The sequence below is a fragment of the Thrips palmi genome, unplaced genomic scaffold (genome assembly GCF_012932325.1).
Source record: "Thrips palmi isolate BJ-2018 unplaced genomic scaffold, TpBJ-2018v1 HiC_scaffold_10, whole genome shotgun sequence".
NCBI lineage: Eukaryota > Metazoa > Arthropoda > Insecta > Thysanoptera > Thripidae > Thrips > Thrips palmi.
This window is the reverse complement of record NW_023144621.1, coordinates 19,384,221-19,396,316: the sequence shown is the minus strand read 5'-3', so window position 1 is coordinate 19,396,316 and position 12,096 is coordinate 19,384,221. Positions and strand designations below refer to the sequence as shown.

The following is a 12,096-nucleotide window of genomic DNA, read 5'->3' as shown; positions in this document are numbered from 1 at the left end:
GGTCTGAAGAGCGCAGCAAATTGTCCCACCCTGGCGCGCGGTTTTGGCAGAGATGTCGGTTAACGCGGCAAGACGACGCCAAAGAGAGTCCTGCCAGTCCAGCCTTTCATGCCAGCACAAGCCATCAATCACATATTGGCCGCCGCTGCTCCGAAAACTGGAGCCAAAACTGGGGCGAAAACTGGAGCGCCGTGTCTGAGAAAGGGACAAAAGTGGCCGCACGAGTGTGTGACTGATTGGGAGTGAGCGATTGTTTGCGTGCTTTTTCGCAATTCTTTAGAAGTGATTTCATTTTTTAATGTCCCATCCATTACGAGGTGGACGTGCGTGGGCCTTCGCGCGACACGTGCGCTGTTCCTTACCCGGAGTATCGCTCTGCCCACCGGACTGGAAACAAAACTCGACTGCGGCTCGGGTTCCCTCGACCCCCGGCCGAATCTGCCAAGCCCCATCGGACTGAATCGGTTTACGGAAAGCAGATTTCGACCCAAATGTGGTTTCGATTCGACTGCAATGATGCAAGATTACGCGCGATGCGGTGACGGCTTAGCCCGCGCGTGCCGCTCCGGTTTGGCGGAAACTCCTTCCGGTCGGCGGCACATTCACATTGCAATGCATTGGCGGTGTTTACCGTCGCGTTGACATTCGGATTGCGTTTCGGGGCGGACTGGATGCGGTACACTGCACGCCGCACTGCATTTGGAGCGCTTCCGCTTGCTTCCGCTTGCTTCATGGCGCTTGGGATGCTCTAATATCCCCGTTTGTTTTCCTACAAACTGCCGAGAAAACGAGAAAACGCCCCGACTGACGCAAGTGGCAATCGCGTGCCAGAAAAGCAGGTGGGTTTGCAGTTCAGCCCCGATTGCGCAACTTTACCGACGAAAAGCGCTAGCTTAGTCTCTGAGGGAGAAATTTGACGAGACACGAAAAGTTAATTCCGGTATGTAGTTTGGCGATGGGCATTACAACGAGAGCCGTAAGCCCGCCGCGCCACGCCACGGGCACGACCGCGGCGCTGCGTGCGGTCGCCCGTGCCGCCGCGTGCGACCCGGTAACGCACTGCTGTGCGCCCCAATCGCTCTTGATAAGAAAATGGAGCGAAATTGTTTTGCGGGTGGCTGCTCTGCTGCCGTGTTGCGCAACAACTGTTGCTGCCCGCGCACTTTTCGGAGTATTATTTTTGTTGTGGAAGCTGTTTGGCAATCGCGCACGATTGAATCGGGACGCGTTGGTTATTGTGTGTGTGTGCGTTGTGCGCGTAGGCGTGTTCGTGCGGGTGTGTGTGTGTGTGTGTGTGTGTGTGTGTGTGTGTGTGTGTGTGTGCAGTGGGTGGACGGAGGGTGTGCGCACTCATCATTCCGGTAGCGGATCATGACCCCGCGCTGCGGCCACCCCCGCCACGCCACCCCACCCCCTGCAACCGCCACGCCAGGCGGCACGGTGCACGCACCCCGGCACCTCGGAATGCCGCGGCATGTGGGGCAGATCCGTTCGTGTGTGTGTGTGTGTGTGTGTGTGTGTGTGTGTGTGTGTGTGTGTGTGTGTGTGTGTGTGTGTGCGCGCGCGCGCGCGCGTGGCCCTGACCGCCTGCCGCGCTCGGTTCATACCGCGCTGACCACAATAGCTGGCGATGAGTTGCACTGAACACACTACACGGCGCGGCGGCGGCGCGGCGACACGCCCAGCGGCAGAACTGCGGCACCGCATGGGCGTGCGCGGGGTGCAGGCAGGGTGCCGGCGGGGGTCGGGGAGGACAGCAGTTTGAAAAGAGCAATTAAATTATGGTATCGGTGATTGCACTCTTGCGCGGTGCCGCCAGTGACGCTGCAGACCATGGCTCCGCCACAGTGGGCCAGAAGACCGGGAGAGGCAGCCAAAAGTCTAGATACGTTTTGAGCTCCAAAGTCGCCAAACAGGACTCGAACCGAACGTGTGACTCCACCAATGGATTGCTTTCCGAACGAGGAATCCATTGGTGGAGTCGCTCGTTCGATTTGAGCCCTGTTTGGCGACTCAGGAGCTCAAAACGCGCCTCGAGTTCTGGCCACCTCCAACGTAGCTCCGCCGTGCCGCATGTTGCCTACCGGCGGCGGCCTGCACGCGTGCGGCCGGCATGATTTGAAACGGGGAAAGCAGTACTGCCGGGTTCGAGGTGGGACGGCAGAGACACGCGGCAAGACGCGCCGTGCCGCGAGTCACGAACCGCGCTATCGGAACAATGGCACGGAAATTACTTAGACAGGTTGGGACGGACAGTCCCGACCGACTGGGTCCCGCCCTTTGACTCGACAGTGAGAGAGAGAGAGAGAGAGAGAGAGAGAGAGAGAGAGAGAGAGAGAGAGAGAGAGAGAGAGAGAAGTCGGTTATTGCTTTTGCTAGAAATGGGGGCGGAAATATGGTTTCCGTTGACCGGTGGCCGTGATGCGTTCGCGCGGTGCCCGTGTTTGGCGCAATGTCCCGGTCACACCCCATTTGGCCACTCGTGGCGCGAGAGGAAGACGTCAAGGGGACGGCCTTACTTAGCCGAACGAAACTATGAAAAATTGCGCGCGCGCACAATGGTCGCCTGTGACGACGCGCTAATGCGGCCCAATGCGGCCCGCTGTGCCGCAGCGCTGCCGCCGCGGCGAATCCTGTGACATGCAAAATACCGCGCACTGTAGTTCCGCCTGTTGCGATTCTGCCAAGAGCAAGGCAAAACGCAAGGCAAAATGCAAGCCTAGACCTGCAAGTGTCCCTTTCGCAAGGAACACCTAGCGGGGTGTATTGCGTTTCCGATGATTGCAAGTTAAACTTGCAGAAACGCAAGGCTTTAATTGCACTGCCTCTCCACCTTGCGATTCTGCAAGGCAAACCTGTGCCAAACGCAAGGCAACACGGCTTTTTTGGGTGCCAGACGCACAAGGACCCTTGCGATATTGCAAAGCAAAGCGACGCAAGGTTTGCCCCGCGCAGTCGCATGGAAGGCCATGCGCCTCGCTTTGCAGAATCGCAAGTCCAGCCGCGCTCCGACGATGCAGGCTGTCCCTCGCGGCAATGCAAGGCTGCTTTGCGATTCCGCATGCCTCGGCCTGCGGCTAGCCTTGCATCAATGCAAGCAGACCATAGCGTCTTGACTGCAAGCCTACCCCCACCATCGCAAGCAGCAACTGTCCCCTCCTGCGCGCTTGGGCCATATGCAGTACGGCGCCATCGGAACATCGACAAGTCCTGTAGTCTCGGGGTAAGCGTCCGCGCTACGAAGCTACAGGACCGGGGTTCGATTCCACCCACCCAGTTGCGCATCAGCCCTTTCGGGCATGATCGATGAGAAGAGGAAGATGAGGAGGAAGAGGCGCATCTGGATGCGTGCCTTGCAATGGAAGTGCAAGGGCTGCCTTGCAGTAGTGCAAGCTGGATCGCAAGATGTCCCTTGCATTTTTCTTGTGTGAGTGCGAGGGCTGCCTTGCAATTTTGCAAAGCAGACCGCAAAGCAGGCTTGCACCGGGGCAAACACGTCCATGCACGAAAGGGAAACAAACACCTTCCTCAAATTCAAACAACGCAAGGCACCACGTGCTTCTCCGCAAAGCGGCACGCATCACCAAAATTGCATTTGATCGAGGTGCATGGACAGAATTGCCGATGGCTCGCAAGCGACTCAATTCATAAATGTAGCAGCTTGTCACTTGCAGAAACGCAACACTCAGGTTAACAGTGCGCGAGCCGATCAGTGCTGCCATGCGTGCGGGAGTGTGCGGAGCGTGCGGGGCCAGTCCATTACAGATTAGGTCATCTCCGGATTGTAGGCCGCGGGGCAGGAAAGGGGGGGGGGGAGTACAAGCCGCCCCGTGTCCGTGGTGTCCGGCGCGCGGCCGACCCCGGGACTACATGCATAGAACAATGCCGCAAAACGAAACGCAAACAAACGGACGGCGGCCGGGTCAGCATGTGCCGGAAGGGCGGGAAGAGCATAAGGAAGCAGGGCGGCTTTTATTGATTTATTGTTATTATTTTTCCGAATTAGTGCTGCGGCGCTCATTACGTATTCGAAGCGAATGGCAACAAAGTCGGTGGTTCGCACTCGGAGAAAGTAAGCGCGACACATCAGGGGCTGTCGGAGACGGTGATGTGGTCTTTCTGCGTTACTTTGTCAATCACACTTTTGCTCCCCCCGCGACGCGTCGCGACGCGTGGCCGGCCGTGCGAAACGAGTGCATCACGGGTTGTCATCCAGCTTTGTCTTGGCGCGGGGAGCGTAGTGCAGTGTAGTGCGGCACCCAGCGCGCCGCGGACAATGGGCGTCGCGTCGCCGGCCCCTAACATCCCGATCAACAACAAGAAGTGTATCAACAACAATAAAGTAGTGCGTCCCGAGCGTCCGGCCGCGCGGCCAGTGTGTGGACAGTGGCCAGCGGACGGCCAGACGGCCAGGGGGAGTGGAGGCAGGCTGGCAGGCGCGCTGCCCATCATATTCATTCAGCGGAGGCAGTGCGTTCAATTTTGGCTTGAAGCCACAGGGACACACACAGACATGTACACGCACACACACACGAACACACACACACACAGACTTGCATACACACAGAGACTTGCATACACACACGCACACTGCATTGAAGGGTGCGAATCCGCGATTGCTACCATGAACACGGGAGCGCGTCGAACGGCCAGGGGGGCAGCCAAGCGTGGCAGAAACGTCACCTATCCTCCCCTCGCCCCCCTCGCGGAGGGTCGGCGCGGGGAAGGGACCGGGCGGGATGAGGATGATGTAGGTCAATATTTAGAGTCGCGAGGGACCGGGCGCGACCGTCCGATGCGTGCGCCGGGCGGGTCGGGTCGGGACGAGCCGGAGCCGCGGCGTGTCAAGTTTGACGCTGGCCTGTCCACCTCGTGGCGAGTGCCGAGTCCGCCGAGCGGAATCTTCATGCTAGCGGCTGCTACAGAGTGCTCCGTCTCTCTCACACCCACAGAGAGACAGAGACGAAGCGCTCTGCGGGATTGGAGGTGCAAAATTTGGTGTCATCAGCGCGCGCCGCCTCGCCTCGCCTCGCGCCGTGCTGTGCGCCGATCGCGCGGCCCTCGGGTCTTGGTTGGGGCGACCTGGCCGGCCTGTCGCCTCGGTGACCCCTCCGCGATCTAGCGTGATCCACCGCGACCCGACCCGGCCCGGCCGCCGCGGAGGTCAACATGATAGTGCCCGGGGGGGTCTGCTCTGGGGTCTGGGCGGGCGGCTGGGCGGGCGGCTGGGTGAGGCGGGAAGCCCCCGGGGACACCGCGGGGGCAAACTAGACTCGCCTCACCGTGACAGGGGTCATGCCTCCATCTCTCTCTCTCTCTCTCTCTCACACACACACACTGTAGTGCACCACTGCCCCGGGCGTGTTGTATCAATCTGTGTTTGCGGAAGGCGCGCACGCGCCGAACGTGTGCGACTCGCACCACCTGCTTTGCTTTGTCCGGAGTGTGCTCATCGACTGCGGTCCGGGTTGCGGGTTCAACTCCCGCGTGCGCCAGTGTCCACAGTGATTTTTTCCGGCGTGTTGACTGAATTTGAGTCGGGTGCGGCACACTCGATGCCGGTCTCCTTGGGCTGCGCCCGTAGCCGTCGGCTGCACTGGCCGGCAGGGCGGCGCGGCAAACAGTGCTGCGGTTTCGGGTCCGTCGCCCGCAGCGCCTCGGGCTCTGGTCAAATCTTCGCCACTTTTCATCACTTTTCCGGGGCAGCCGCATTGAAATGGTTCTAATCAACGGTGAAAGCGCGGAGAGGGATCGAAGATTGCTAGTCGGGCGGAGCGCGCGTAGCGGTCGGTGCCGCACCGAGGAAAATGACCAGGAAATACGTCATGCCCGAATGAAAAAAGGGAGTTCTCGCTTTTCTCCGGGAATCTGTCTGTATTTGGAACCCGTCCACCGCACGGGGCGTTGTTGTCCCGAACCGGGAAAAAAAGAGAGGAAAACTGGTGTTCAGTTGATCTGAGGGTGACTCGTGCTTCACGCTTCCGACTTTTGGCGCGATATTGCTAAATGGAGCTTATTCACTTATATTTGTTTGTACCCCGGCGGCCGCTGAGGCCGTACTTGTCCATGTGTCGCTTGTCAGCGAGGCGCCGCCCGTGGCGCGGCCGGCGTGGCACGCACTCCGAAGATTTCTTCGGGGAAAAAGACAAACGAGGGAAAAGGGACGACAAATGTTTGTCTGCGATAAGCTTCCGTTAGTTTGGGGCCGTAAAACGCACGAGCCGGCTCGGTGTGGTCACAGGGTGGCCACGGACGCCGTGCGCGTTGGACTGTCCCGCCTGACAGGGCTGCGTCCGGGACTGCCCGCCCACCAGGCGCCAGTGCCCCTTACGGATGGAGGGTAGGCCAGCGGTTCTCAACCTTTCTCGGCTCGCGACCCCAAATTTGAAGCCAAAAATTTCCGCGACCCCCAGGAAAAATTTCGCGACCCCACGGGACCCCTCCTTTAACATGCCACGGTGTCTGATCCGAGGCGGGCATTTTGCTCCCTCAACGGGCAACTGGTCTTTGGACCTTCCTTTAGCATGCCTTTGTTACGGAGTGCAATTATCAGTCTTAGTTTGGGAGCAGTATTGTCTCAAAGTTGACCAAAACGCTCAGAAATGTCTATGAAAAATCGTGTTGTGGGCTGATTTTAAGCAGCCACAGCGTCTGATCCGAGGCGGGCATTTTGCTCCCTCAACGGGAAGTTGGTCTTTGGACCTTCCTTTAGCATGCCTTTGTTACGGAGTGCGATTATCAGTCTTAGTTTGGGAGCAGTATTGTCTCAAAGTTGGCCGAAACGGTCAGCAGTGTCTTTGAAAAATCGTGTTTTGGGCCCATTTTAAGCAGCCACTGCGTCTGATCCGAGGCGGGCATTTTGCTCCCTCAACGGGCAGTTGGTCTTCGGACCTTCCTTTAGCATGCCTTTGTTACGGAGTGCAATTATCACTCTTAGTTTGAGAGCAGTATTGTCTCAAAGTTGGCCGAAACGCTCAGAAATGTCTATGAAAAATCGTGTTTTGGGCCGATTTTAAGCAGCCACTGCGTCTGATCCGAGGCGGGCATTTTGCTCCCTCAACAGGCAGTTGGTCTTCGGACCTTCCTTTAGCATGCCTTTGTTACGGAGTGCAATTATCACTCTTAGTTTGAGAGCAGTATTGTCTCAAAGTTGGCCGAAACGCTCAGAAATGTCTATGAAAAATCGTGTTTTGGGCCGATTTTAAGCAGCCACTGCGTCTGATCCGAGGCGGGCATTTTGCTCCCTCAACGGGCAATTGGTCTTTGGACCTTCCTTTAGCATGCCTTTGTTACGGAGTGCGATTATCAGTCTTAGTTTGGGAGCAGTATTGTCTCAAAGTTGACCAAAATAGTCACAACGATTTTTCAAAGACACTTGCGATCGTTTTGATCGACTTTGAGACAATACTGCTCCCATACTAAGACTGATAATCGCACTCCGTAACAAAGGCATGCTAAAGGAAGGTCCAAAGACCAATTGCCCGTTGAGGGAGCAAAATGCCCGCCTCGGATCAGACGCAGTGGCTGCTTAAAATCGGCCCAAAACACGATTTTTCATAGACATTTCTGAGCGTTTCGGCCAACTTTGAGACAATACTGCTCCCAAACTAAGACTGATAATTGCACTCCGTAACAAAGGCATGCTAAAGGAAGGTCCAAAGACCGATTGCCCGTTGAGGGAGCAAAATGCCCGCCTCGGATCAGACGCATTGGCTGCTTAAAATCGGCCTAAAACACGACCCCAGCATCGCCGCGACCCCTTAAAAAAATTTCGCGACCCCGCTTGGGGTTGCGACCCTAAGGTTGAGAACCACTGGGGTAGGCCGTCCCGTCAGACACCGCTGCGTCCGGGATTGCCTGCCCTCCAGGCGCGAGGGCAAAGCTATTTTCTGAAAAGTTTGCTTTTGTTTTTGGACTGCGTCGTACTGCACCTCAAGTTTTCGTCTGCCACCGTCAGCAAGTTTCTGATCCATAGGCATCCCGTGTTCCAAAACGCTTGTATTGGTTGCTTCAAGGCGAGTAAACCGCGGAGGTTGCCATTCGTATTTCTGTCTTGTCGATGCGTTCCGACGGCAGCGAAAGGCCCCTCGGCGGCTGCGCTTTGTCCGTTGCTTTCATTGAGAGTTATATGCGTGCAATTGGCCGCTGCGTGCATTCTGTCAGTCCCCGCTTCCATCGGCCGGTCTGGTCCTCATCAGGCCCCCCGCCACCGCGCCGCCCCACTCCATTTAGACGCTCGGTGGCGTTTCTCCGGAATTGGAGGCCGGGTCGCCAGGACGGCGCGCCACTGCGACTCCCAGTGGGAGTGATAAGCCAGGCTGGACCACTTACTGGGGTCCCTGCTCCCGCGTCGCGTCGATCGCCCGGCCGGCCGTGGGTGGGAGGCCCTGGCCGCCTGCCTGGCCGCGGGGACTCGATCGCGGGGAGGCAGGGCCGAGGGCAGGGCGGGGTGCCCCTCCGCAGCGAGCAACAGGCGGCGGACGCCCAGTGTGCCAGTGACGTCGTCGTTGTTGTGCTGCATGACGAGTAACGGCGTCCCGTCGTCGCCGTCCTGACCTGGATGCGTCGGACACGCCTCGGACACGCCGCGCCGTGTTGTGCCAAGAGTGTGACACATTTCAGTGCGTTCGGACCGAACCGCGCGCCGCGCGCCGCGTACCCAAGTGCGCCGTCAATGATCGCCGCGACGCGGCGCGAACGCGAAGCAGCTGGAATGTGGGCCGGCCGAACCGCGTGGCCTGGCGGAGTGTGGCCTGGCGAAGCGTGGCGGGCCCGCAACGCGCGAGTTTGACGGCCTCCGGGACGAACGGGCCGCGGACGGCACGAACGGAGGCAGCCAAGCGCCGCCTGTGAGCCGCCTTCAGCGCGGACGCCTTAGAACACCTTCGAAAGGAGGACGCCTTAGGACGCCTTCAGCGGCAGGACGCCTTCAGCAAAAGGACGCCATCAGCGAGAGGACGCCTTCAGTGACAGGACGCCTTCAGCAAAAGGACGCCTTCAGCGAGAGGACGTGCCTTCAGCAAGAGGACGCTTTCAGCAAGAGGACGCCTTCAGCGAGTGGACGCCTTCAGCGAGAGGACGCGCCTTCAGCAAGAGGACGCCTTCAGCGCGGAGGCCTTCGGCAAGACGCCGCTGGCCGGACGCCGTTGAGGGTCTCCATAGCCAGAGTCGATAGGCTGAGTGATCGATCGCTTTATTGTCCGCGCCGCAGCAACTAGAGCGGTCCAGCTGAGCTGCAATAAAGTGCGTGAGGAGTGGCCGGCGTGGACACCCCGACACCCTCGTGGGTCCTCGACGGACCGCCAGTATCGACGAGAGCCTCGCCCGCGCCAGGCTGGCCGGCCACAGGGACGCGGGAATCCGAAAGCGGAAAGCGGAAGCGGCCCGGACGGCCTGGACGGCAACGGCACACATAAAGCGAGGCTGCCGCTAATCAGCCGCCGTCCCCTTTCTCGAGGCTGCCGAGCCGACTGCCGGCGCCACTGCACTGCGCTCATCACATCGCACTCGGGCGGCGCGCCGCGGCGTGAAGCGACGCCGCGTGGAAATTAGTTCGAACGCGTTTTCCTCCGGTCGGGTGCCGTACCGAGCCGCGCCTCCTCGCGCCCCGCCCCTCCCTCCCGGGGCCCGGCCCACCTGAGGCGCCGGCGCCCCACTGCACGCCGGCGGCACGCCTTGAGCCTTAGGCCCGCTGCGCCGCGCCGCGCCACGCCAGCGGCAGCCAGTTAGTCAGTCAAGCCCGTCCCGCCAGTCGCTGTTCGGCTCTCCGCGAGGATCGCCCTGCCGCGCCGGCCGCACCGCCCCGGGGCGCACACTGTGCGCACAGGGCTGCAATTGGCGCCAGGGCGATGACAGCGCACAGTGCCGGCCAGCTAGTGCACAGTGGCGGCGACGGACTCGCGGACTCGTGCAAGTGGATCCCCAGTGGTTGCAGCGGAAGACGCAGCGAGTGGCCGCAGTGGACTCCTGGGGACCGCGCCAAGGCGAGCGCCAAGGCGAGCGCCAAGGCGAGCGCCAAGGTCAGTGACTTCAGGCGGCATCCCCAAGCTGGTGACTTGACCAACGCCGCGGGCGGAAGACAACCAAGAGGACAATAATCTGGACTGGCCTGCAGACGACGGCATGCTCTTCTAGTGGAGGCTGCAGACGACGCTCCAAGCCACGCCGTGGACGCACCGCGAGTAGCACAGCAAGAAACGGCGAACGTCAACGCGCGTCCAGGTGGCCGGGCCTTGCCGGGCCTTGCCGGGCCTTGCCGGGCCTTGCCGGGCCTTGCCGGGCCTTGCCGGGCCTTGCCGGGCCTTGCCGGGCCTTGCCGGGCCTTGCCGGGCCTTGCCGGGCCTTGCCGGGCCTTGCCGGGCCTTGCCGGGCCTTGCCGGGCCTTGCCGGGCCTTGCCGGGCCTTGCCGGGCCTTGCCGGGCCTTGCCGGGCCTTGCCGGGCCTTGCCGGGCCTTGCCGGGCCTTGCCGGGCCTTGCCGGGCCTTGCCCTGCTCCAGGCGCGCCGCGTGCCGCGCCGCCAATCGCGGCGTGTCGCGGCGTGTCGCGTGCCGCACGTCAAGTGTGGGGCCGCGTGCGTGCGGCACTTACCCGCGTAATGGCAGTGCAAGCCTCGGTGCACGAGTGGCACGAGTGTCATGAAGACCAAGTTCAGTGACCCGTCGGCGCGGCCCCGCGGCGCCCCGAGGAAGTCCTGTGTTGTGTTCGGCCCTCGTGCCTGCAGTCCTCGGCACGCCCGACAATGACGCTTGCCGCAGTGCCACGCAGTGCACACAGCGCCCTATACCGGCAACAACAATAACAAGAAAGCCGTGAGGCAAGACTGACACTGCGCCGGTGAAGCGCGTGGCGTGCCGACCAGTGCCGGCCCGAAGCTTTTCCTCGACGCCCCCTCCCCTCCTTCCCCCGCATCAGCGCTACCATCTCTTTTCGCAAGCCATCCTCGTGCGCACGCCCGGTGCGAGGCTATCTACACCGCCACGCCCTTCCGCCAAAGGACCTGTTGCGGCCACCGTGTTCCTACTTGCGGTCCAAGCTGGTCCAAGTCGCCGAGCTGTGATGGACTTAACGGGGACGCCGGGCGTGACGGCGCCGCGACGACACTCGTGAAGCCAACGGTGACCTCAAGACAGTGTGGGCGCGCGGCTCAGCCCGCGAGTGCGTGCAAAGTGTGTGCAGTGCAGTGAACTTCGCCACAGGATAGACCGAGCGCCCACCATGCTCAAGATTCATTTTCTGGACCACCTGGTCGAGGAGGATGACAGGTAGGTGGTCACTACCGGACTCGTACTTGTACTGCCTTGCCATTACTGACCTGACTTGGAACGGGTGTTTGTGTGTGTGCGTTGGCCGGCATTCCTAGAGAGAGGGGGGACCGTAAAGGCACAGGGGCGGAACACGCAGCGGCCAGGCGTCGCGACGCCTCCATTCTGTGGCGAGACAAAGGCCGCCAAGTAGCGCAGGGCCGCGCAGGGCCGCGCAGCGCTGAGCCAAACCCCGCGTGAACCGTTACCGCTTTTCTCTCGCCTTCCAGACGGGCCAATGTGATGTCGCTTGCATTATCGGCTTGTCTCGCTGCTGACGGTCCTTGGCTGCCGGCCTGCTGGAGGTCGAGGCCTGTCTGTCCCGTCTCGGACTTGTTCCCTTCGCTTCTGATACTGTAGAGCAGTGTTGCGCGCGCGCCAGCCTCGGCTGTCGTTGGAGGTACTATCAGTTTGACGTGACAGCCGCTATCAAGGGCACAACCGAGGCCTCATTTGTATTTCCTCTCCTCTCGGATTTCCCTCCCGCTGTGGGGCAACCGGCCGCTTGCTCTTTGGACTAAGGACGGCCCCGCTGCAATTTGTAACTATTAGCAGGCTGCACACGAAGCAAGCCAAGCACTGTCGGCCGACCTTTAGTCCGGGTGACACTACAAAGGAGGTGCGGGGCGGCGGGGCCTTGGGGGCAGGCGCAAGTGGATTCTATTGGCCATTGAAGACATTTGAAAAGGAAGCGACTTCTCATGGGAGCATTCCGGCTAACGGCACGGCCAGCCAGTCGGCCCGAGCAGCCGCGGCCGTGGCCACATTTGTCTTTACACCTGTTTCTGGTGGGGGA

General features: G+C 60.6%; 1 protein-coding gene across 2 annotated transcripts in view; it reads left to right on the top strand.

Annotated features, from left to right (window-relative positions):
• Positions 1 to 12,096, top strand: part of LOC117654536 (rap1 GTPase-activating protein 1) — a 183,443-nt gene that overhangs the window by 32,238 nt on the left and 139,109 nt on the right. Inside the window, exon 1 of one of the 2 annotated variants that reach the window (XM_034401241.1) lies at positions 10,792 to 11,261. The exons of the other annotated variant lie outside the window; for it this stretch is intronic. Coding sequence (XP_034257132.1) covers positions 11,215 to 11,261 — 47 coding nt within the window. The 5' untranslated portion in view covers positions 10,792 to 11,214. Of the gene's footprint in view, positions 1 to 10,791; positions 11,262 to 12,096 lie in introns of those variants that run through there. 2 annotated transcript variants of the gene reach the window in all.